Below are 24,997 nucleotides of genomic sequence, written 5' to 3'. Positions count from 1 at the left end.
TTTAAATGTTTTTTTTTTTTTTTGGCGCTTTAAGCAACACAAACACAAGTGCCATCTAGTTTCATTATACTGAAGAGAAGACAAACATTTCCACAGCCAAAATGTCCAACACCTGGCAACTCACAAAACCATCTAGATTGATAAATGATGCTACAGGTAAGAGGAAAATTATTTATTCTTTATTTTAGTGGAAACTGTCCCTTTAAGCTTCTCCACTGCCATGGTTCACTCACAGGTGTTTTCATTTGTGTCACCTAATTAGAGCTTTCCTCAGGACTGCACGCACAGACTGCGATTGACATCTCCCTCACGCTCTTTTGTTTGCTTTGTTGCACCTATTTACGGTGAGAAACCTTTCACAACGATCACTCTGATCAGTGCAGTAGTTTGGAGATCTGATTCCCGGCACCTCGTAAACCTGTAAAAAGGCCTAATCAACCAGAAGAATTGAAAACACCTGTGTGGGTGTGTTTGAGTTTCTACTCGGGGCCTTGTAGTTAACGACTTGTATTGATGCCAGCCTTGTTCACAACTTCGCCAACAAACTCTGTCTCTGTGATGCTGTTGGGAATCTGCTTCATACAAGTAAGTCCACTGTTTAAACTCTGACACACAATATAAAAATACTGTACATTTGTATGTTAGGTAGAGTATTAATTTTGTACAAAGGGAAAGAGGTTGTAAAAGATACTAAAATTTGAATTAATATGTTAATGAAGTATATATATATATATATTGATGAAACTGTGTGGGCTGACATTGTGCTTTTTGTTTGATGTTTTCTTTTCGCTGCTGTTGAAAAAAAAGCAGCCGATAAACCAGAGGACTGTGATTTTCAAACACTTTTATATGTAATATGCCTTCCTTTGCTGTTTTCAGAAAAAGAAAATTGAATTCTTGTAATGACATTATGTGTTGCTGATCGGCTCATCACTGAGCGTTACAGCTTTTCAGCCTAGAAACCACAGAATCACCGGAGCCACGGGTTCCCTCACTAGATTTCCATTGCAGTTTTACCTGCAGGATTTTTAGATACTGTATGCAGCAAATGTTTACATAAAAACATCTCACAATGTTTCATCTGAGCCATGAATTTTAAAATCGTTATGTTTGCTTTGTATTTATACTTGTGTTGTGGTTCCAGTGTGGTGTGGATTTGTGGAGAATATTTAGTTGAGTTGTTCTTAATTCACTGCAGAGTAAAAACTCCATGGAAAAATCTGTCATGGGAACCCTGGACGCAGCCAACAGTTACAGTTACATCATAGCTGGACTCTGTTCTTTACTTGGACCAATTTCATATCTCCAAAGTTGTTTTTCATCAGACTGATTTTTTAAACAAAATGTCACAGCACTCACACCCTTGTTATTGTAAGTTATGTCAGAATTAATCGTCACATATCTTTCAAAACACAACAAAGTATTTATGTATGCTAACAGAGTATTCTGTCATGATGCTGTTTGGTTTAATGGTGATTTAATGGTTTGAGTACAGAGTTGAGAGCACACACACTATTTTTTGTAAAATAAAATGTGCATATTTTACATAGTTCTAATTAAATTATATTGGATCAGAATAAACTTGGTATCCACTTCTTAATGTCGACTGTATGCTCTTGTTTTTCAGTCTGCCCAGATAAGTTACCCATCGCTGCTTTGCTTAAGTATTTCACTGCTGGAAAAATGGCCTTTTAATAACACTAGGATATCTATGCAGTAGAGACATGCAAATACTTAAATACTTGAAATTGCAGCTACATAACCAGAATAAAAAAGAGAAAAAGGTTGCTTTTGCGCTAAAGGTGGAAAACCTACAAGAATCAAAATGTGCAGTGCCACACCACACCAGTAAACATTCCCACTGGTTGGTAGCATTTTTCAAACAATAAGGGCCAGTCGGCAAGAAACAATCTAATTTTCCTGTTACACAGTAAGCTAAAACGAGTTTCTAAAAACATATAGGCCACCTCTGTTTTGCTGTGCAGGACACAGTATGGAGCTCACTTCCTGTTCACAAACTTTCACTATTACAGCTAAACGGTGCACTAAAGGGTGCTTCTGAAAACATTTTAGGAGAGAAATAGTATAAATAAAATAATATAATCTTTATTTAGATTTGAATACCACTGCCTAATTAACAGTTTGATTGGATTTCGGTCCAAGTTTGAGAGAGAGAGAGAAAGAAAGAAAGAGGGAGGCGGGTCTGTGTCTTGATCTGCTTATATACTCGTGTCCCTGGCATCTGTGGTGGGCGATTCGAAAACGCTGACGTACAGCCTGTAGTTCAAGCAGCAGCCCTGGAGAGCCAGCGATGTTGTCTTAGGTGTTTAGGTTTGGGAGTATTTGTGGATGAATGCAGTGCCTATTGTGTGTTTTTGCTTTTGATGTGCACTTAAGTATCGACCACACCTCTCATGTTTTGCTGATGTGTATATGTGCTTTTGTTCTTTTTATTTGTAATGTAATCAGGGTGGCCTTGTAAAAGAGAACTTGCTCTCAACGGCCTTCCCTGTTTAAATAAAGGTAATGATAATGATCATAAAGTTTACTACAGTTTATGTACACATACTGTTTGAAAAAATCCACAAAGTATCCATGGAAAGACACATTAGTGGTGCGCTGGATGCAGCAGAACTACGCTGAATCTTTATTTTATGATTTTTCTTTTAAAATAACGATTCTAATGGATTATTAATAATACCTGTCCTGCACATGCCTTGAAACAAAGGGCCTTTAGCAGAATTATATTATTTTTAGTGAAATAAGGTTGAAAAAGTTGGCCTAATTTAACAAATGAGCTGTCAGAAACGTACACTGATTTTTACTCCTGTTGTCAACAGAGCCATGTCCAGGAAGTGGCCTGGGGTGGTCAGCCCTGAAATCTGGGCTGTGTTAGGCGTCGACCCAATGTAGCAAGATGTTTATTTAAAAAAAAAAAAAACAGTGGTACATTGAACACCCTGTTGTGTTATGCAAATGCTCTGCCTTTTGATACAGCAGGCTTTTATTTGATTCAGTTTGATTTAAATGTGCTTTTTGATTCAAAGGTGCATGGGAAACATACATTTACCTTGCCAAATAAGTATAACATGCCAATGCACAAACTGGGCAAGCCAGTTCTGTCATTTTGTCTCCCTGTCTCCTGAACAGAGTGCAAGACAAAAAGCCTCCCATTGTATTGTAAAACTTTTGACCTGAGAGAACTCCTTAAGTTCTTGGAAACAAAGGAGGGATTTGGTCTGAAAGAAGTCTGCTGGGGTTCCCAAAGCAGCAAGCAACCGGGGCATATCGACAGGGTGGTTAGTTCACATACTCTCGGTCAGTGCAAGTAACAAAGCTGTCTTGAATGACAATGCCTTGAGCGAGGGGTGCCCCAGAGCCTCGAAGGGATCCTTCACCTAGGCTTCATGCATTAATGGCAGCTCCCATTGCAGTGTTCATGAGTACGTTGGCATACGGAAAGCAGATCTTGGATCTGGTTGTTTTGTCATACAGTGCTAGTGTGTTCAAGTTCCAGTATATGGAGATCGGCATGGATTTTTACTGCCTGTTTCCTAAGAAATAAACCCCTTTTCAGCAGCTATAGACTGCTTTTCTATTCCTAGTAAATCAGAGCTGTGTACACAGCTCTTCAGCAGACAAGTGTGCCTTTAGTGTGTGTGTGTGTGTGTGTGTGTGTGTGTGTGTGTGTGATTTTGTTTTTGGTGTGCGACACAGACAGACTGGAGAACAGGTAAACAGTAGACAGCAGCAGGAACAGAGGTCTGTCTCTCTTTCAAACTCAGTGGAGACAGATTTGGTTCAGTGTTTGAGCGCTGCTTAGGAGAAGACATTGTAATTAGTGGCTGCACATAATTGCATCTCAGGGGTTAGGGAGCTAAAATTAGTGTGTTCACGCAGGTGTTGTGTTCCCATTAATGCCGATTGGAGCCAAAGGCGATAAATACCTGTAATTTCGCAGAGTCATTTGACCTGGCTGCGAATGTACGCATACCCATTGCACTAAAAAGTCAGTTGTTAGCGGGTGTTAGTGAGGTTTTCTTCTGCAGTGCAAATAAGGCATAAGTGTACAAGTCCTGAAGAAGGGGAAAGATTAAACCAATGATCTCTTCTGCAGTTCTTTATTGTCTCTTTCAGCCTATTATTGCTCTGTTTCGTGGACAGTCCGGATGAAAGATAAAAAGGACGAGAGAAGGAAGGGAGTAAAGGAAGGAAGATGGCAGTGTAGGCGTATTCCTGATCAAGTATAAATAGCTGTTTACTCATAACTCTTGAATCTTTCCAAATGTTCAATGTTATTTTTAGGAAGCCCACAAGGAAGGCATCAGAAGGTTACTGGATGTCATTATGCTCTTCATAAATGTAGGCAAATGTAGACGATTAAAGCAATAAAATCCTCATTGTGAACTACTGTAGAAAGTTCAGTCTTCTTGCTCACGGCGCCATGCCTGCAGGACCTACATGTAGGCTACCAGGATGCATTGTGTTTGAAGTTCTGATTGCCATCAGCCTACTAGCCTATGGCTGTCTCTTTGTTGGTCAGAACATGCTAAACACGGTCGGACAGAATCAGTCACATTGTTACCTGGACAGCAGCTGCCGGATCTGCCCGATACACACACAGGTGAGAACATGGCCAGATGGAAACTGTCGCATGTGCATTAAAAACATCACGACAGTGTCAGGTTATAACGTTGCAGGTAATGACATAGTATAAGGAGCTCAAGGACACTTACAGGGCAGGTGGGAGGGAAGGTGGATGGGTCCCACAAATCCAGACTGTGATGTGGGAGTCTGATTTTTTTCTACATTTTACCATGTGTTTCCTTCCCCTAAACCTAACCATCTGTGCTGCTGTTGCCTAAACATAACCACATGTTGTGTCAATCCCACTTGGTGAGTTTTTTTGACATCACGGTAGCGGCATCCTGCAGCACAAAAAACAGATGCAGAGGGATACTTAACTCACAACATGTAGAGGTTGACATCTGCTTGGTCTTTCACATGAAAATCTGGGTTTCGGAGACTCATCCACAGCCCCTCTCACCCAATTTGTAAGTGCCCTTGCACCCCTTATATTACGCTGTTACCAGCAGCATTACAACATGATGCCGTCCTGCTGAGTTTCATGCGCACATGACAGGTTACATCCGAGTGATGCAGCCTGTGTGCGTATCATGTGGATACAGCAGGTGCCGTCCGATGTCATACCTCTGCACTTACAGAGCAGCACTATTTGATGAGTTCAGAAGTCAGCAAAAAACACTTTAAAATGTTCAACATCCTTTAGGATGCCATTTTCGCTGTTGGAAACAGCCTGTTTTTGAATCTAGATCACGCCCCTGACTACCCACAATCATAATCCAACCTGTATTTCCTCCCTCTTCCAACTAAGTCACTGGCACCTTGAATGACAGCGCTCGAAGGAGGAAGAACAACAGGTTTTGCAACTGCTGAAGTTTACTTTCTTGGTCAATATAGCACACTGATTAATTTATTGCTGTAATCAACATCATTTATATTCAACACTGGACATCAACTTAAAATGTGTCAAACTTTTCCCTTTGAGAACTAAAGGTACAAGGTTGATTCATTAGTAATTTTTTTAAACATAGTTTAAAAAAATAAATCAAGATTTGTCCTTGACCCTGCTACAGTTTAGTCGAGTTGAAGTAGAGTTTAGGAGTCTCACAGCCTGGGGAATGAAGCTGCTCTATAGTCTGGTGGTTCAGCAGCGGATACTTTTTCAGATTGCAGCAGGGTGAACAGACTGTGGCTGGGGTGGCTGCTGTCTTTGAGTTTCAGTTTTTGTTTCAGTTGTGCAGATATCTCAATTCATCGTTGTCACTGGTGCTCAGTAGATGGGAACCAGTGATGTTCTGGTAAGTTTTAATTACCCGCTGTAGAGCCTTCCTGTCCTGGGTCATGCACAAACCATGCCAGTTTGTGATGTTTCCAGTCAGTATGCTGTCTATCGCTTCTCCTCATGTTAAGAAAAAGAAGTTAACCAAGATCTTCCTTCAGAATTTAGCCTTCCTAAGCAGCTGCACAGTGTATCTGTACTTTCCTTATAAGATTGCTAAAATCTCACAGTCTGCAGGAGGCTTAAAATCAGCAATCAGCAGGTCGATTTCTGTGCACCACTCTGTAAGATTGTTGATTACCTCCCGGAGTGAACTTGTTGTTTATAATAAATGATGGTGGTGTCGTCGGCAAACTTCACAAGAGAGTTCCTCTGGTGTCTAAAGCAGTATCATTGCAGCTTGGTCTGTACGTAGCAGCCATTGCTGTCAGAGCAGTGCAAAAGTCAACATGCATAGACCTGAGCCTGGTGTAATGTATCACTGAACACTGTCACATGTTGTGTAACAGCAGCCCTAATTTGGACGTGGTGAGGAGAAGAATGAGAAATTGAAAGCTTCTTAAAAAGTTGTCAGTGTTTTTTATGTCAAGTAATACAGATGCCAACATAAACAGTGATGTGTGCTGAACTCAGGTGTATCAAAGAAACAGGATAGTTTAGAAAAAGGCGGAGGTGTAAAGGAAATAGGAGGAGGCAGGAGGGCAGGTACAACAAGCTGGATAAAACCTGTAATTATTATCCTACTGAGTTTACTTAACCTCTCTCTCTCTCTCCCCCTCTCTCTCTCTCTCTCTGACACACACTGCAGTGTTTGCATAGACTGATAAGCTAAGAGAGAGAGAGAGAGAGAGAGAGCAGGGAGGGAAAATAGCCCAGCTACAAGCGTGAAAACACACACAGGGGTGAGAAAGCCTATGATTGTGTTACAGAGAGAGCAGATAGGTGCATAAAATACAGCAAAAAGACTAAGGGGAGAAAATTCAGTCAAACATAGAGAGAGAAGAGAAAGGGAAGAAGAGAGAAAATACAGAGGTAAAGACAGAAGGAGGAAGTGTGAGGGGTTTTGCTGCTGTGCTGGGATCATGTCTCTGAATGGGAAGGTGGCTCTGGTGACCGGTGGGGCTCAGGGAATTGGGAGAGCTGTGGTCCAGTCACTGCTTCAGAACTCAGCCAAGGTCAGTACTCCTTAGTCTGCTTTTGCACCGTTTGAAAGTTTTTGCTTTGCAAGTTTTCAAAAGTTAAACAAAGAGAATATGACACAAGTTTTTCTGCTGCCAAATGTCTGATCCAGCTGTAATTGCTCAAAGTCTTGTACAGCCGGCATGACTTGTGTTATCTCTGCTGCCCAAACAACCTGGACTGAACTTTCTGCTGTTTTTTTTTTTTTTTTTTTTATTCAACTTGAACAGACTGACTTTTAAGCCCTTAATCACTTTAATGCGACTGTTTTAACGCCAAGGAAACATCAAATCTTTACTGCTTTGTCCCATTTTCTACAGAAATCTGTCATTGTCACTGTACTCCTGCTTTCAGGGGTTTTTAAGATCAGTGCATGTGTTGAAACATTGTCAGTGGCAACTTGTCTTAGGTGATGAATCTAAAAAGAGAAGTTTAAATAGACTTTGTTTTAATAATGTTTGACATGAGAAAAGTGGTATTGTTTGTTTACTGTTAAATATGAATCAGACAGTGACGGGAACATATGCTTTTCTTTTGAATTCGAAACAGAAGCAAGCAAAAGTGCTTAAAGAGGCAAAATAGTTTCTGAGAACCGTCTTCATACTGTGAAAATGGGCTCATTGCGGTAACGGTCTATGTCATTACTCTTGTATTTTGTCACCTGACTTAACTGACTGAGCTGCTCACAGCCACTTTTGTCAAAACCACAGACCTAAAACAGACATAAGCAGAAGTACACAAATTTCCTTTTATTAAGCACTAAGTTGAAACTAAGTTTGTGAAAACAGACTCAATTTTTACCACTTAACTCTTGATTTGTGTGCGAATTTAAAAAGTCCAACCACACACAACCCAACTCACAGTTTCTGTCCTTCAGGTGGCTGTAGTCGACCTGAACAAGACCTGTGGTGAAGAGTGCAAGGCAGAGCTTGATGCCGAGTTTGGAGAAGGAAACTGCAGCTTTATTCCATGTGATGTGTCCAACGGAGACGCACTGAGAAGTAATATTGTCTAGAGATACCAAACTGAGAAAGATGCCTTTACTTACCACTTGTTGAGTGATGCAATATGAAAACTTAAAAGATAAGCTCGAGCATTCAGTTATCCAGGTCACTGCGTAATGTAATAGCCACTTATTATGCAGCCTGATACACCCTGCAGAATATAACTGCAGGGTACATGCGTTCAACTGTCTTGTTAAGAAACCTTGAACTTAATCACGATGAATGAGGAAATGACTTTTAAAGAGCCTATTTTTAGTAGGCATCAGAAACTTTCCTCAAGAGAGAATTACTGCTCCTGCCCTGGGGTGACAGCTGTGTTTAGTAGGCTCCGTCAAACAAACATTTGTGAAAAGACCGAGTCCTGCTCATTCAGGTGTATCTCACCACCAGCTGCACTCAAGGTCCAGCTACAACTGAGCTTGTCTGGTCCTGCTTTGTGGTCATATGATCAGTTATTTTAGTCATTTTTAATTTTGAGGTCAACATACCTGCATACAGCTCCCTGTGAACTCAGTGCTGCTCTGTACTTACTTACCTTCTCCTTTTCTGAAGATGTGTCAGTGCATGTGTGTGTGTGTGTGTGTGTGTGTGTGTGTGTGTGTGTGTGTGTGTGTGTGTGCATTTGTGTTTGTAATTGTGGGCGTGTCTGGGTGAGAAAGAGGAGAATTAAAGAGTGTGTAAGTGAATAAGTGCTCGAGAGAGAGGAACAAGGTTTCATTGTCTAACATTGAAAAAGTAACTCCCTGCAGGCGAACTGCTGTGGAATGCTGTTTGGTGTTGCTCCTAACTGTGTTATAGTACAACTGTTGATGTGGACACACAGTTTAAGCCTGCATGGAGCCGCTAACAGCGTGTGTGTGTGTGTGTGTGTGCGTGTCCGTGTTATGAGAGGGGATTATTGTGTTTATAGATGCATGCATCTCCGCAAGTATGCACCACGATGTGTGCAGTGTTTGTGCATGTTTGCATGTGTGTTTTTTTTCAGAATTTGTGACTCATTCGTGTGTGTGTGTGTGCGTGTGTGTGTGTGTGTGTGTGTGTGTGTGTGTGTGTGATGCAAATGAATCTGTTAAAAGCAGGTATGTGTATTTCTAATTGGGGGGTGTCTAAGTGTGGAATGTGGTAGGCGATGACACGCAGGTTTATCCACCTCAGGTTTCTCCACCTCAGGTTTCTCCCTTCAGCTGTTTATCTAAATTCCTCTGTCTGCTCACAGAAAGATAAACAACCTGCTAGTGGCTCATTGTGTGAAAGCAGCCTCATTGTCTGCATTGTCTTTCTGTGGATATTAAACCAACATGTATGTTTTCAACATACACAAGGAAGCAAAATGTGGGTAAGCTGCAGTGAAGGGATCCCCAATGGAAAAACACTCATTCTTTCATGTTTTAAGTGAGATTGTCTTTTCCATATGCATCTAATGCAACTGACCCTTTGCTAAGTCCCACCCCTGATATGCAGGATTTTCCACTTAGTTGTTATTGCATATATCTTATCTAAGCTCTTGTTAGATCCTGTGTCTTGAGACATTCACTGATGTTTTGTTTTTTTATTGTCTGTGTGGAATAGATGCATTCCAGAGCACCGTTGATCAGTTTGGTCATCTGGACATAGTTATCAACAATGCCGGCATCAACAATGAAAAGAACTGGGAGAAGACCATACAAGTCAACCTGGTAAGATGAAAAGACTTTCATTCAGGTCAAGTCAGTTTATTTATGTAGTCCAAAATAAAAATTCTGCCTAGAATGGATGGATGAATGGGATCGTGTACATGAGCGAGGGTGAAATACAGCGCGAGATACACCGGTTGTTTGACACGACATCTGCAGTGCTGTGGGCATTGTGTCAGACTGTTGAGGTGAAGAGGGAGCTGAGCTGGAAGGCAAAGCTTTTGATGTGGTCCATCTACATCCCAACCCTCACCTATGGTCATGAGCTTTGGACCGAAAGAATGAGACAGCGGATACAAGCAGCAGAACTGAGTTTCCTCTGTAGCGTGGCTGAGCCTTAGAGATGGGTGAGGAGCTCAGACATCCAGAGGGAGCTTGGAGTAGAGCCACTGCTCCTTCGGGGCACACCCAAGACATGCTGCAGGAAACTGGCCTGGGAATACCCAGCCTGCTCTCAATCCACAGTTATCAAATACCGCCGCTTTTTCAGTGATTTCAGCATCAGATCCTGACGGCAAAAGCCATCTTTTGCATCCAATGATAAGCTGCTGGATGGCGTCAGCTGATAATACGACCACACGCACTAGATGTCACCTGCCTCAACAGCATGTCACATGGGTATGTTAGTTCAGAACACAGCTGGGTGAAACCCACATTGAAACGCTGCTGATAATGAAATAATATAAGGAGCAGGGGGGAGGGGTGGTGGATGGATCAAACAAACCCCAGACTTTCATGTCAGAATCCGGTGTTTGTTTCTGAATGTGATGTTTTTACCACGTGTCTCTTTTCCCTGATCCTAACCATCCGTCCCAGCATGTGTGACTGTTGACAGTCCAGCGTTGGTTGCCATGTGCTCATGCTGTCTAAACATAACGACATGTTGCATCATTCCATTATGTGTATTTGTTGACATCACAGAAGCGGCATCCTGGAGCGTAAACAGCAGACGCAGAATGCAATGCCTAAAACATAATAAATACATGCGCAAATCTACTGGCAAACCGGCAACATGTGACGCTGCTGCCCCTGCAACCCTAAATCAGACATTGGGTACTGCATATGGGAGGAAGGGCAGTTAATATGCTTATCAGCATCTCCTTTTCTCTGAGCGACCCTGGAGACCACATTTCCCTCCGGGACATGTTTACAGGCTGCTAGCTTTAAACTATGCAGTAATTGTCGGCTGCTGTCTGTAAACAGTATTTAAAGCTGAGACTGAAGTTGTGTTTTATTTTATGCGCAATGGCACTGGCCATATAAATGCTATGATCTTATCTGTGTGTGTGTGTGTGTGTGTGTGTGTGTGTATGTGTGTGTGTGTGTGTGTGTGTGTGTGCGTGTGGGTTTGTTTGGTTTAAACTTTAGCGAAGGAAATTCCTGCTGATCAAAAAGACGTTACCAGCTATGTGGGTGCCTCAGGGCTTTATCTTACATTTTATCTTTTTCGCTTTTGCATGCTCTTCGGGTAATATCACGCAGTCAGTCAATATTTTAGTCCCTGATAAGAAAAAGTCTGATAAGAATTTATTTCACTATTTTTTTCAGAGTAAATCTAAAGAAAATCTAATGAGCAGGTTGACATGAAATTTACTGAGCACAGTGGTGTAGCATCAAAAGCTCCAACAATAAACCCAGTATACCACCTGTCCATTGTGCAATATAACTGTTGTTTTATGCTGTTTTATCCTGAGATTTCCTTCACATTTGCTTTAAATATTTTATTTTTTACTATTTCCAAACAGCGTTAAGTCCTTTCTTCCTTGCCTCCATCGTCCTTGGCAATAGCTCTTTTCTCTTCAGTCTGACAGTTTCCAGATAATCCTCATTGATGAATATTTTGTCCCTTTGTGTTTGTTTGCCACCTTACTGCATTTTTTCTCTGTAATCTTTCTGTAGGAGATTGACCACTGTGGACTTAAGTCTGGCAGTTATTTTAATCAGGCCCTTCTTCTTTTTTGGACCTGGACAGTGAGCCTAGTGGATGCTTTTCCTGTGCGATGGGCCCTTTCAGTCTCTATCTACATAGGGTCAAAATCCAGCTTTACTCTGAAAATATCCAAATCTTCCTGCTCAGTTTCTGTCCATTTTTCATCCTCAGCCTCTGGAAATCAGCAATTCGTTATTTTCTAACAAGAGGGACAGACTTTGTTTATTTAAGAAAGAAACCTGGTTTGTTTCATTGCATCTCAATTTTGGGTCATTTGGGGGTTTTGTTTGATTATCAATAAATAAAGCCTCCAGAATATAAAACTCTTATCAACAAAGTCATATTGGAGGCTGCTTCTACTGTTTTTCAAAGCTTTCAAAATAAAGTCCAGTCTTATTTTGGTGCTGTCAAATTATAGTAACGTAGCTCCTGTAAATGTTCTCAAAAGATATGCACTCCAATATGACACAGCAGCAGCCACTTAATGGAAGCACATTAAAAGCATACATAGGTATCATTAAACAGCATTTCTCTGTAAAGTTTCCACACAATGAGACTTAATTGACAGAACAGGTGCCTTAAATGAACTATGAATGAAGCTATGAACAGTTTTACTTATCAGTAGACTCGCACATTCTTTACAGTTTCACTTCCTGTATATGTGCTGGCCTGCGTCTGTTGAGACCATGTCATCTTTTTATCTTTTGTAGACTTCAGTGATTAAAGGGACCTACTTGGCTCTGGAACACATGAGTAAAGAGTACGGCAAGGAGGGAGGCACCATTATCAATGTATCCTCTATGGCAGGTAACACACACACACACACTCACAAACACACTCACAAACACATACACACTATGGATGAGATGGAGTTGACACACTCTTTTATACCTAAGCAACAAAGAAGGCTGACTTTCACTGATACACAAAACAACACATATTACTGTTCTAATTATCATAGATGTCGATGATATCAGGTTACCAAATTTCAATGTCAGTTTGATGAAGAATAATGATGACTGATGACATTGATATTTTGTTTGATTTCAGTTGTGTTCAAAAACCAAAATCAAATGTTTTTTCAAACATATCATACCAACATCTTCTTGAAGTAGACTTTAGTCATAAGGTTTGGGATACAAAACCAAACGTCTGCAAAACATTTTAATGTTAATGTCCAAAACATATTAAATTCTAACATTGCTAGACATTTAGGAAATGCTCAACCTGATTTTCACTCCAACCAAAATTTAACGTTTGTCGGACAGAAGAGTCCAATGTATTTTTGATCAGCTGGTAATGGTCACAGTTTTAAAAATGTTAAACAGTCGCAATTCTCCATAGACTTAGGCAACAAAACTACATGGTTATGTTTAGGAAAAACATCATTGTTTGGCACTGAATATGTAGCATACTTTTATCACTAATCATGACCTCACATACATCAGAGGGGACGCAAACCAACCCATTCTCACTCCCAACTCATCATATGGTGGCAGTCAGTCAGTGACTTTCCACATAAGACTGTGATGCCAAAAGCCATCTCCTGCATCCACAGCAATGCACACGGGCAGATGATAACACAGCCAGACGAAACTAGTCACGTGCACCTGAAATGCTGAAGGACAGCTTCAGGTAATAATGCTTCCAGCAATCACTTAATATAAGAAACGCAAATGTGCTTATAGGGATGGGTCGCACAAATGACCACCTTTTGTGCGGGAGTCAGAAGTTTGCGTCCGGTGTGGATGTTTTTTTTTTCTACACCTAATTATGTGCCTCATTTGTCTTAACCTTACCATCTGTGACTTTGGTGCCTAATCCCAACCATCCATGCACGGTGACCGTCCGTGCTTTTGTCTGAACATAGAGACCGTGTCGCTTCATCCCACGACACTTGCATTTGTTGACATCACGGTAACAGGCTGCATAATCCCACCATGAAGTCATCTCACCACGTGCATTTGTTGACATTAACGTAGCAGCATCCCTGAATGTCATAGGTTGACGCAGCATGTGACAAGTTCGGAGTGAAAACGTGTTGATGCAAACACCTGTGTGCTGAGTGAAATGCGCTGTGGCTTCTTCGATATTTGTTCAACACTACATGTTCTTTGTTGCTTTTTATGCTACGTCACATTACGCTATCCTCAGCTCCTGCAAGGAGGGCACTGCCTTACAGTAAACGCAGTAAAAGTATGGGTCATGAGAACTTGCTTGCACAGTCGGCGTATGTGATTGTTTTTTTGGTGAGAACGGGCTGCTCCGAAGTAACACTAGGTGATAACATCAAGACCTGCTGCGCTCCTTTTTACTTCAAATTTTGCTCCACAGACTGCAATGAATATTGAAGCAAGAGGGTCAAAGTTCAAAATGCAATGTTATGATGCAGCAGCATGTCCCAGTTGTTTGCATACTCCACGCAAGAGTGCAAACTTTGTAAGGGGTGCTGCAGCACGTACTGTAAGTAAAAAAAAAGTATGATTCAAGAGGCAGGGACCACGTTGTCACTGTGAATGTTTTAATGTGGATTATGTAATGCTGCATCGTTCTGAGGAAAAACTGAAGGAGAAAAACATGACTGTAGACTGACCCTGAGGACTGACCTTGTTGGCTGGTGGAAGGAAAATGTGGTTTTAATTCACTCTTAGTCAAAATCTGGAGACTCGCTGCACTGTAACATTTAAACAGACTCATATTACCGAGAACAGAATATGAGTCAATCTGTTTCATCTAATTGCAGCAATAAGTTTTTGAGATACACACGTTAACAGAGAAATCTCAGTTGACACCTCAGTTCTAGTTGTAAGGACGCAGCTCGAGCGTTAAAGTCACTACTCCCACATTCTCCATCCTGAGACACACAGTGATTTGTTTTCAGAATGTCGCGGATGATAAATTTCTCAAATTCTCCGGAAGAATGAAAAGAGTTCCTCTCTCCTCGAGTTTGTGTTACAGTAAAGCGAGCATGACAGGCTTGCAGACAGCCTTATAACTAAAACTACTTGATCTTGACCACCTCTGTCTCCGTCATGGAAAAGCTTACACTCCTCCAAAATCTTTCTCTCATCTGTGTGTTTGGCTTTCTACATACCCACACCCTCACACACACACACACACACACACACACACACACACATGTTAAACATGATAATTCCTGCTCTCTTCTCCTGATTGGCCAATACTTCCCAAGCCAATCTGTAAAAGCCACATGTTTCTTTTTTAAATCAAACAAAAGTTGCTCTGGAGAGGAGACGCCCAATTACATTATGTGTACATACTACCATAAAGTGAGGACTTTTTGTTGTGACTGGAAGCAATTAGCTGGGGAGAAGGCAACAAGCAAGTTCTGGCACCCCAAAAACGCAAAAAAAAAGTTAAATATGTCACAATAAAATAAGCAAAAGAAGAAAGAAAAAAACAAAAAACAAACAAGAAAATCAACCAAAACATTGCTGAAAATCAGAGATATGTTTTTATTTTCATTTATTCTGTAACATAATTTTAATTATTTTTTTAATTTTCCCTTTTTATTTTCTACTAATCCTCAGCTTTAAGCTGAATGGAGAACAAAACCAACTTCTGCAAAATATCGTAATGCTTACGTCAACACAACATGAAAGTATAACTATGTTAGACACTTAAAATCACTGTCAACCCAATTTGCAATCTAACCAAAGTTAAACTTTGTCTGACGAAGGATTCCAGTGTCTTTCTGACATGACGTTCGGCACCAGCTGGGCGTTCACTGAATACTGCAATTAAAGTGCTGATTCTTAAACTGTCCTTCAGTTAAACCACTGGTACTTAGATTACTGGGGCCATATTCACAAAGCTTCCTACCACAAAAAGTAGCTCCCAGTGGTGAAATTGTAAGAAAATTCTTAGAATGATGACGTTTTCTAAGAATTTACCCTTAAAATTATGACTTGGTCTTGATATATAAAACTATTCATAAAGAGTTGTTGCCCTTAAGAGAACTCTTCAGGTAAAAAACAAACAAAAAACTGTGATAACTGGGCTAAAATAGGAGAGTACTCCCAGAGTACCACAGTCAAGTCGACTGAGGAAAAAACTAAGGAAAAACTCCCGCAACAAAACACTGTAACAGGGGTAAAAATGACAGACAGCTCAGGAAGAGCGACTGAGGAGGGATCCCTCTTCCAGGACGGTGAGACGTGCAATAGATGTTGAAAGAGAAAAAGAGAGGTAGAGAGATGCACAGCATCAATGGTAACAATAACAATAACAATACAGCCCCAGGTTGTCAAACTTGCTGTGGACCCAGATATAGATCTGACACAGAAAAATGAATCAGCAGAATATCCGGTGAGGGTTTCTGCAGTCTGTGGTTGTGGTTGATGAAGAGTTCTTGTTTCTGCACTTACTGGCATCACTTCATAACATGTAACACCACAGACCACCGTTTATGTTTCTCAGGAGCTGTTGACTCACTCAGTCAGTTGCTGCTTTAATAAGAATTTAGTTTAGTTTTAGTTTTAGTTAGCCTTTTGCAAAGTCTTGACTCGCTCTTTTCAAAGAAAAACTCCCCTGAGCTAACAGACGCTAAAATCTTCAGTGTGCATTTTGGCCTCTGAGGGTAGCTTACTTAAAGGCAGAGAGAATTAGACTATTAGATTATATTTACTTTTTAAATAGCATCCCTTGCTTGACTGTGCTCTCTCTGCTGTTTTGTCTGCGTTTTGTTTTCAGTTGACTTTATCTAGTCCAGTCCAGCTGAGTCGTCTCTAAATGTAGCTCTTAAAGTGGATGAGTGTTTCCAATGAAGTTGATGTTCTTGCACGATTCTTAAAACATTCGTTCATGCACATTCATTTGTTTATTGTATCTGGATTATATAGGTCTTTATTTGTATTTGTTTTGCTCTATCTTTCCGGTGCAGGACATCTGTTCTCTTTTGCCTTAGCCTGTGGGAGAAGTGTCAAAGACTCTTGTCCTTTTTGTGAGAGGCTAATATTTCATGGTTAATTTATTCACAGATGGATCTTATTACTTAATTATGGATTCTCTGTCCTGATTGTGGTTTGAATCTCACCTGTTTGTATACAATTTGCTTAAGCTGATGATGGATTTTTGGCTGAAACACGTCCATGTCTATGTTTTCCCATATTTACCAGGTGAAATTTTCTATGAGTGCCTGTATTTTGTTTTCTGGTCTTTGCCACAACTCTGCTCTTTTTTTTACATTGTCAAAGAGTTTTTTGTGTTGTGTGCTCTGCTGTTTTTCAACTTGCATGATTCTTGAAATCTTTGAGTTTTATCCACATTGTTGAATGTGCTTCTTATAAGTTACTTTGAAAAAATGTCAGTTATATGAAATAATTGTCATGTAATGACAAAGTGCATATTGCTGCTGTCAAATCTCCTGTCTACAAATTGCTATTATTCAGGAATTAAACGGAGAGAGCTTTAGTCACAAGCTTTTTTAAATACATTTCATTGGTTTAGAAATGGTAAAACCCACTGATAGACGTAGAGGGGGCCAATAGAATTACTTTATGAAAAAAAAAGTGAAATGTGAAGATACGAGGTATGTTGAACATTAGTTGGTTTTGTTTCCTGTTTATTTTTAATTTGAGTTTCCAGATGTGATCTGTATGGTTTGATCAGATTTCAGAGGATGCTTTCGGTTCTCGTGGTCGAGCACATCATTTTGTAGATCTAGAACGGCTCAGCCTCCAGCAGAAGCACAGACGTAATAATCGTTTTTCACATCTCACTTATGATAACATCTGTGTGTGTGTGTGTGTGTGTGTGTGTGTGTGTGTGAACACAGACTTGTCCAAACATGGTAAAGTATACAAGAATATTGTTTTGTGGAGAAAGAATGTGAGGTACTGGTAAATGGATGTGTTTGAATTACATCCATTTTCAGATAATTTTGGATAGAGTCAGACTGACTGACTGTCTTTATGGTCCTGGCTGTTCTGCTTTTATAACAGCAGCTGTGTAATATTTCATATAGTACTTTAAAACCTGTGTGTTGTGCCCTTGACACCATTATTGTAGATGAAATCTGTGATTGCATGCATAAGCGTAGATTTCGGGGGGGTGCAGGGGACACATCCCCCTCAGTATTTAGAACATGTGCATTTGTCCCACCAATTTTTGACAGAATTAAAGGCATTTCCAATAGAAATTAATACACAAAAATGCAGCAAATTTAAAATATCCTGGGGGAGGACCTCAAGCCCACTGTTTTATATGTGTCCCCCTCAGTGTTGAAATGAACCCTACGACATTTGATGCTTTTCTTAATAACAAGAGGCTGCTGGATAATTTTCGTGAGCTTCTATCTCAGTCAGTGCATATGTTGCTCGTTGGGGTTCCTGATTGGTTAATTCATTTTTACAAATAAATAATTTCTCTCATTTTTTTTATAAACCTCTACTATTTCCAAACCCAAAACCTCTTTGACAAATTTGTCTTAATTTATTAGTTTTAAATGTAATTGTATATGCTGAATTGTAAAGTGTACTTTAGGGGAGTTTTTTCAGTCAAGTGTTTCTTAACCTCAAACAGCTCCTCAACAACTGTTTATTTTGTTGTTTGTGAGGTTTCAAAAACTGTCATGTAAAGTAGGGGCCTGGTAAGTTTTATTGAGATTTGCAGGAATATGGTTGTTTGAAAGCAGAGAAATAAGATCCTTATCAAAAAAAATCATTCGTAAGGTTCAGTGTATAGGATTTAGGGAGATTTATTGGCAGAAATTGAGTTTTCATGTGGTATGGAGTTGCTTGTGCTAGTGAATGTTTTTGAAAGAGAGAGAAAAATTATTTTGGAAGCAGTTTCACTTCCTTGTGGGAATATAAAAACTGTGGATTTAGATGCTCCGTTGCAGCTGTGTGAAATACAGGCCGAGCCTCATCTCTTGAACCTGGATCAAATGACCCTCCGGGGGTTAAAATGAGAAGTCGCTGTTCAGAAGCAGTTGCAGCTGTGTTTGGGAGCAGCCCTGATGTGAAAAAAACAAGCTTTTACTCTCCCTACATACTGTCGCCTACATGTTTAAAGTCAATAAATGGAGAGAAGCTCGTAGTGAAAACACTGTTTTAGTGACACAAAGAATCCTGCTCTTTCATGAAACTGGGTCACTACTTAAGTAAAAGTATTAATACCATCCTGTGAAAATACTCTGTTACAAGTTAAAGTTCTGCATTAAAAAATGGTAGTCATGTAAAGTGTAACCAAGAAAATATACTGAAAGTGTGAAAAGTAAAAGTATCCAATGCAGAAAAAAAACACACCCTCAAAATTATTTAAAACGAAAACTCAACACGACTCAAAATTGTTTAATAATTAAACCTGCAAATTATTAAAAAGAAGAAGGAAAAAATCTAAATTAGACAAAAAAGCAAAATTATAAACAAAATTGAAACCCCCCTCCCCCAACCCAACCACAACACCCAACTCCACATGTGTGTTAAAAAAGTAGCAAAATGTTGCTTAAATGTTAATCAAAATACATGTAGCTGTACATTTTTCTGTATATTGACTGATTGATAAACTAACTAATTGTTGTAGCTGTACTTGTATAAACTATTTGATAGTTTAATTTATAACAAAACACCATATTTAATAAATTCTCCTCATGCCTTTTTAATGCTTAAATCTTCATTTCTAAAGTACCTAAAGCTATCAGACACATGTAGTAAAGGAAAAAGATGATATTTCCCCCCAAAATGCAGTGAGGGAAAAGTTTAAGGTTGCATGACAAAAACACTCAAGTTAAGTACAAGTACCTCGCATTCAAGTACAGTACTCGAGTGAATCTACTTAGTTTCATACCTCCGCTCATGTTTGTTCTCTTGTCTCCTTGTTCTCTATAATTCAGCCTTCCTGCATTCTCCTTATCAGCCCGTCTACACGGCGACCAAACACGGAGTCATTGGCTTTACCAGAGCTATGGCGGTAAGACACTCACACACACACACACACACACACAGAGAGAGAGAGAGTAAGTATAAAAGGTAAGTTTTAGCTTTCGTAAAATGGGATATTCTCCAGGAAACTCAAAGCTAAGCAGCTTCCACGTGTTCTTGCAGGACGCGTCCTCTCAGGGCAACTATGGCGTTCGCATCAACGTCCTGTGTCCGGCCTTCGTCGACACTCCTCTGCTGCACTCGGTGGAACATGAGGACAACATGGGAAAGTTCGTCAAGTTCAAAGATGACTTCAAACTCAGCATGAGCAAGTTTGGAGTTTTAAAGTAAGTTAACTCACACACGTGATTCTGGCGTTACACAATCAGATAAAACGCTGAGATCAGTTTCGAGGTGTCAATGAAAACTGACTTCCTGCAGCTTTGCTGGCAGGATGGCAAAATGAAACATGCAGGATAATACGTTGCTATGGTGATGCCATATTGTTTAGATAGGAGGGAACAAAATATATTATATATTTTTGTCTTTATCTTTATATTTATTATACCATTTGAAATCTGAAGCAATATCACTTTTCTTCTGCATCTCTCAGAAACCTTTCACAAATGTTTAACCCTTTAAAACCTGAGCAAATTGGCGTGATTTCTTTCAGAAACATGGGAAAAGGGAATGAGCAACTTCATGAGAAACAAATTGTAAGACATTAGTAGATTTAAAAAATTATTTTTAAAAAGGCTAAGGAAAAATGTTGAGGGGAAAAAAAGGAAGGTTAAAATTATATGTATAATGATCATAATTACATATTTAAAATTATGCTACAGAATTATTGTAAATCTTAACACTTTTCCTAAGTCTTGTTTTCTTTTTTAAAACTTTCTACTTTTTGTTTTTATTTTTTTTTTACAAAGTTTTACAAATATTTAGGTAAATTTCTTGCATTTTTTTGTTCTTTCTTGCTTACTTTATGATCATTTCTTCTTTGGGTTGTTTATCTTCTTGTCATGTTTTTGAATGAAATCAAGACAATTATTTAGTTTTTATCATCTAATGTATTTTTTCTAGAAATGTCCTGTAATTGTCCAGATCACTCATGCGCAAAGAAGTTATGAAACATCTGGTTGTAATTTCTGTCTCGGGAAACGGCAAAACATTACCGTGTTTTAATTTCGAATGGCAATGCCATGTGCTGTTGCTGGTATTCTCTGACTTACCTCATTTTACCGTCCTGCTCTTTTTATCTGAAATTATTCAGCCTGATTCCATGTAAACACAGCACTACCCTCATGGGGCGAGAACAAAGCCAGAGGTGCACGTGTTTCAGTCAGAGAGCGTTCAACAAACTGTTGCGCTGTATCTACTAATGCTCTAACAAATTGCTCTTTCCACTTAGAGTGTCAGATCTGCTGATTTTCAGCTTGTGAACTGATTTGCCGTTTGGCTCTTTTTAAACAACCACAGTGAAAATGTGAGTCGTTGAAAACTCTCAGAGCCACTCAGCCTCTTTCTGACCTTTTTCTGTCATCGTTCTGATTACATTCTTATTTCATACGAGTGATCCAGAGTCCACTTGGCAGCAGAATGACACTTTGTCTTTCAGGAAACCTGACAAGTGTTTATTTGGAGCTGTTCTAACTGGGACTGAAGCAAAGCCATACATAAACAACCATACCTAACAGCATATAACAGGACAGCCATGAAAGGATCATCTCTGAGCCAATAGACCCTCCATCATGTCATGATGGAGGCTCATCACAGATAGTCATTAGTATCGATCAGAACTGTTACTGACGTCACAAAACTGTGTTTATCTGCGGCTCAGGAGAAGCTTTCTGTAACCGATTAAACTGTGCAGCTCAGAGACAAGCAGCAGGAGGGAAGTATTTAGTGTCAGAGGAAGCTGAGGCTAAATGACTTCCTGTTTTCACACACACACACACACACACACACACACACACGCATACACACAAATGGCCCCTCTAAGTGAGGACACTATCATCAGTCTCTTTCTGAGTGTGTGTGTGTGTGTGTGTGTGTGTGTGAGTGAGAGAGAGAGAGAGAGAGAGAGAGAGAGAGAGAGAGAGAGTGCATGCATGTGTGCGTGCGTGCGTGCATGTGTGTGTGTATACTTCACTCTTCCCATCAGTAATACAGTATGTCCCTATCCTTTACATTTATACTGTTTAACATTCCTGTGCAGTTTCCCACTGTGCAATATTTTACCACTTACTGTGCAATAATATTTATATATTTCTATATTTTTACAGCAGGTGAGGCAAGAATTGGGTGATGTGGGACTGATGACTAGTTTTGGTTAACAGCCTGTCTGCTGCTTTTTGTACCATTTGGAGTCGAGCTATGGAAAACTGTGTAATACAAGTGAAGAGTGGGTTGTAAAAGTCTAAATGGGAAAACTATGCACCATAGGTTTCAAGTTTTTTATTGATAGCATTGGTTTGATTTTTGCAATATTTTTTGATTGGAAGAAAAAGAACTAAATCAGTTTTGCAAAATGGGATTTGAAGTTCAGATGTTGCTCAAACAGGACACCAAGATTTTTACAGACGGTCTTTATATTGAGAGTGAGGTGGCCAATGCATCGACTGACCTCCGCAGTCAAGCTGTTGGGCCCAATCACAAAGACCTCAGACAACAAATTTGTGATGAAAGCTGTGCAGTCATGAAGGGTGTTCAGGTTATTAGGTTTAACAGACAAGTAAAGCTGCATGTCGTCTGCATGTCCCACAGGTAGCATATATAATGTGTACATTTTATTTATATTTATAATTTCATTTGTATTTTTGTAATATTCTTATCCTATTTTGCACCCAGTCACTCTTGAGTTGCACAAACGTGAATTTCAGGTGTGGGATTAATAAAGCCTTATCATTAACATCATTAACATTTCTTTTTCTTTCGTCTTTTTTCACTTTTTGCACACTTATTTGCACATTTTTTTCTTTTCTGTTGCTCTTTTTAATCTTTTTGGCTTTTTTGTTTATTTCTTTGTGTTTGTTCTGTGTACATACTGTATATATCTTTATTATTATTATTGTTGTTATTTTATTTTACTCCATTCTATTCTGTTTTATTCTGTTAAGTGCCTTACTTTGCATTTTTTGCATTAATTTGCCTTTTTAAGAACATTTTATTCAGTTATTAAGGTATTTCTGTTCTGTTCTATTTAGGCTTTCATATCCAAATTATATTATTCTCAGTCTTGGCACTTGGCTTTTTAACAGTTTAGCTTCTGGCTTTGATAGTAAGGCATTTTTTAAAAAACTGTTTTTAGGTAATGCAGTTCCATTTCTCCTAGTTTAACATTTCAGTTTCCTGATTTCTCAGCACTGAAGGTCCATGCATTTTTGCTGTAACATTTTCAGGCTATTGATTTCTTATTTCTGAAAGTGCAGCAATGCTCTATCTAATGCCCCATTTCCTCTCCGTGTTTATTTTCTGCAGGCCGTCCTTGATAGCAGAGGGCATGATGAAGTTGATTACAGACACCAGTCTGAACGGAGCCGTGATGAAGATCACCTGCTCAAAGGGAATCCACTTCCACACCTATGAGCCCATGTCTGCCTGAGCCTTGATATTCTGGACTCCACGCTGCTGCTGCTGAGGATAAAGACGCAGAATCTTTATCCTGTCTGAATGCAAAACACCAGAAACTGGTTCAGGACATGTGGCTGCTGCTGGACTTCATTTCAGAACTGTGTCAGAGCATCTTTTTGATTCTACGGGGAAAATCATGTATATAGGCCAACTGGTGTAATAGTAGTATACTGCCAGTCTAATTTTAACAATTATGTTAACTCTTTGAAATCTTGAGTGATTATGATCATGTTACAAAATTATGATAAAAGCCCCTTTAACAGGTCAATTTTTCTTTCTTTCTTTTTTTTTTTTTTTACTAGTTTTCGCAGGTACTTTTCTTGTTACTTTTCTTGTTTTACGAATTCCTCCTTTTTTTTACTCATTCCCTCCTTCATTTCTTCTTTTGTTGCTCATTGCCTTTTTCCCAAGTGTTTAAAATAAATTAAACCAATTTGCTCAGGTTTCAAAGTGTTAATAATATTATATTAATGATTGTGAACATCATGAGAGCTAGCCAAACCAAAGTTATAGGTCTGTCTTTTTCATCTACCTTTCTATGTGTTACAGGAAATGACTGACGGTCAGTGTCATCAGCCTCAGACACGACGGATTATGCAGCTTTTTGATTAAACAGTGTTATTTCATAACAACTGTCACAGTTATTATTTAACAGCTGGTTTATGTGATTTGTGTAAAAACAAAAATAAAAACCTAGTGTATTAGTTTAATATCCAAGATATGGGGCTCGTTTATTGTTTACATCCATGTCTGAAAACATAGACGCTTCACACACAGAAGATCTATACAATCAGCACAGTTTCAAAGTGGACACCCAAGGTTCTAGAGTTGTGTTTGTCATTTTTATGAGGTCACCGTGACCTTCACCTGTGACCTTCGACCAGCAGATTCTAATAAGTTCATTCTTGAGTCCAAGTGGACGTTTGTACCAAATTTTAGGAAACTCTCTTAAGGCCATCTTCAGATGTTGGGTTCACGAAAATTAAATGGATGCAAGGTCACAGTGACCTTGACCTTTGAACACCAAATTCCTATCAGCTCATCATTGAGTCCAAGTGAATGTTTGTATTAAATCTAAAGTCATTCCCTCAAGGTGTTTTTGAGACATCGAAAATGCAAGGTCACCGTGAGCTTCACTTTTGACCACCAAAATCTACTAGAGCTCATTCTTGAGTCCATTCAAACATTTATGCCAAATTTGAAGAAATTCCCTCAAGGCATTCTTAGAGATATAGTGTTCAAACGAACGAGATAGATAAGGTCATGGGGAGCTTGACTTGATTGGGTGATTGATTACACCTGTAGCAGTTTTCAACATTTAGGACTTCTTTCTCTTTTTTTAACTTTTTACCAATAATTTCAAACCTTTTCAAGATGCTCAGTGGTGCCGTGGTTAGAGCACAAACCACATGTCTCCACACCTGGCAAAAACTTCCCTACACTAAGCTGGATTTAATAAAGTAAAGTCCCAAAAGGTAAGAAATGATCAATTATTCTTCCTCCATACTTTTTTCTGTCACAGAACATTTCTTCTTTAGTCCTTCATATCTTAATTGTTTCAATACCCAGCGTTGGCACTTAGCTTCCTAACAGTTTAGCTTCTGGTTTGCTAGTATTAATTACTTTTTCTTTTTTTTTTTCAGCTTTTTTTAGGTAATGCAGATCTACTTCCATTTCTGCGAGTTTTACATTTCAGTTTGCTGTTTTTTCAGCATTGCAGGATGCTGCATTTGGGCTGTAGCATTTTCAAGCAATCCATTTCACAATTGCATGTTCAGCAATGTTTTGTTCAGTTACTAGCATTCAAATGCATTTCACACACAAAATACCTT

At 39.3% G+C, this 24,997-nt stretch overlaps 1 protein-coding gene across 3 annotated transcripts; it reads left to right on the top strand.

Moving 5' to 3' along the window:
- The first annotated feature begins 514 nt into the window (after positions 1-514).
- On the top strand, positions 515-23,433 carry hpgd (15-hydroxyprostaglandin dehydrogenase). 3 transcript variants are annotated; one of them, XM_042484340.1, is made up of 7 exons: positions 6,659-7,038; positions 7,920-8,043; positions 9,616-9,722; positions 12,360-12,456; positions 19,505-19,581; positions 19,716-19,879; positions 23,013-23,433. In XM_042484340.1, exons 1-7 carry the CDS (start codon positions 6,946-6,948, stop codon positions 23,134-23,136), a joined length of 786 nt encoding a protein of 261 aa, XP_042340274.1. In that variant the 5' UTR covers positions 6,659-6,945; the 3' UTR covers positions 23,137-23,433. The 3 variants fall into 3 exon arrangements, with proteins under 3 accessions (XP_042340276.1, XP_042340274.1, XP_042340275.1); XM_042484342.1 differs by lacking the exons at positions 6,659-7,038; positions 7,920-8,043 and adding an exon at positions 515-585; XM_042484341.1 differs by lacking the exon at positions 7,920-8,043 and having other exon boundaries at positions 6,924-7,038.
- The last annotated feature ends 1,564 nt before the right edge of the window (positions 23,434-24,997 follow it).

This window comes from Plectropomus leopardus, chromosome 4, assembly GCF_008729295.1.
Source record: "Plectropomus leopardus isolate mb chromosome 4, YSFRI_Pleo_2.0, whole genome shotgun sequence".
Classification (NCBI taxonomy): Eukaryota; Metazoa; Chordata; class Actinopteri; order Perciformes; family Serranidae; genus Plectropomus; species Plectropomus leopardus.
Note: the sequence above shows the minus strand (reverse complement) of the source record. Positions and strands in the feature narration are given on the sequence as shown.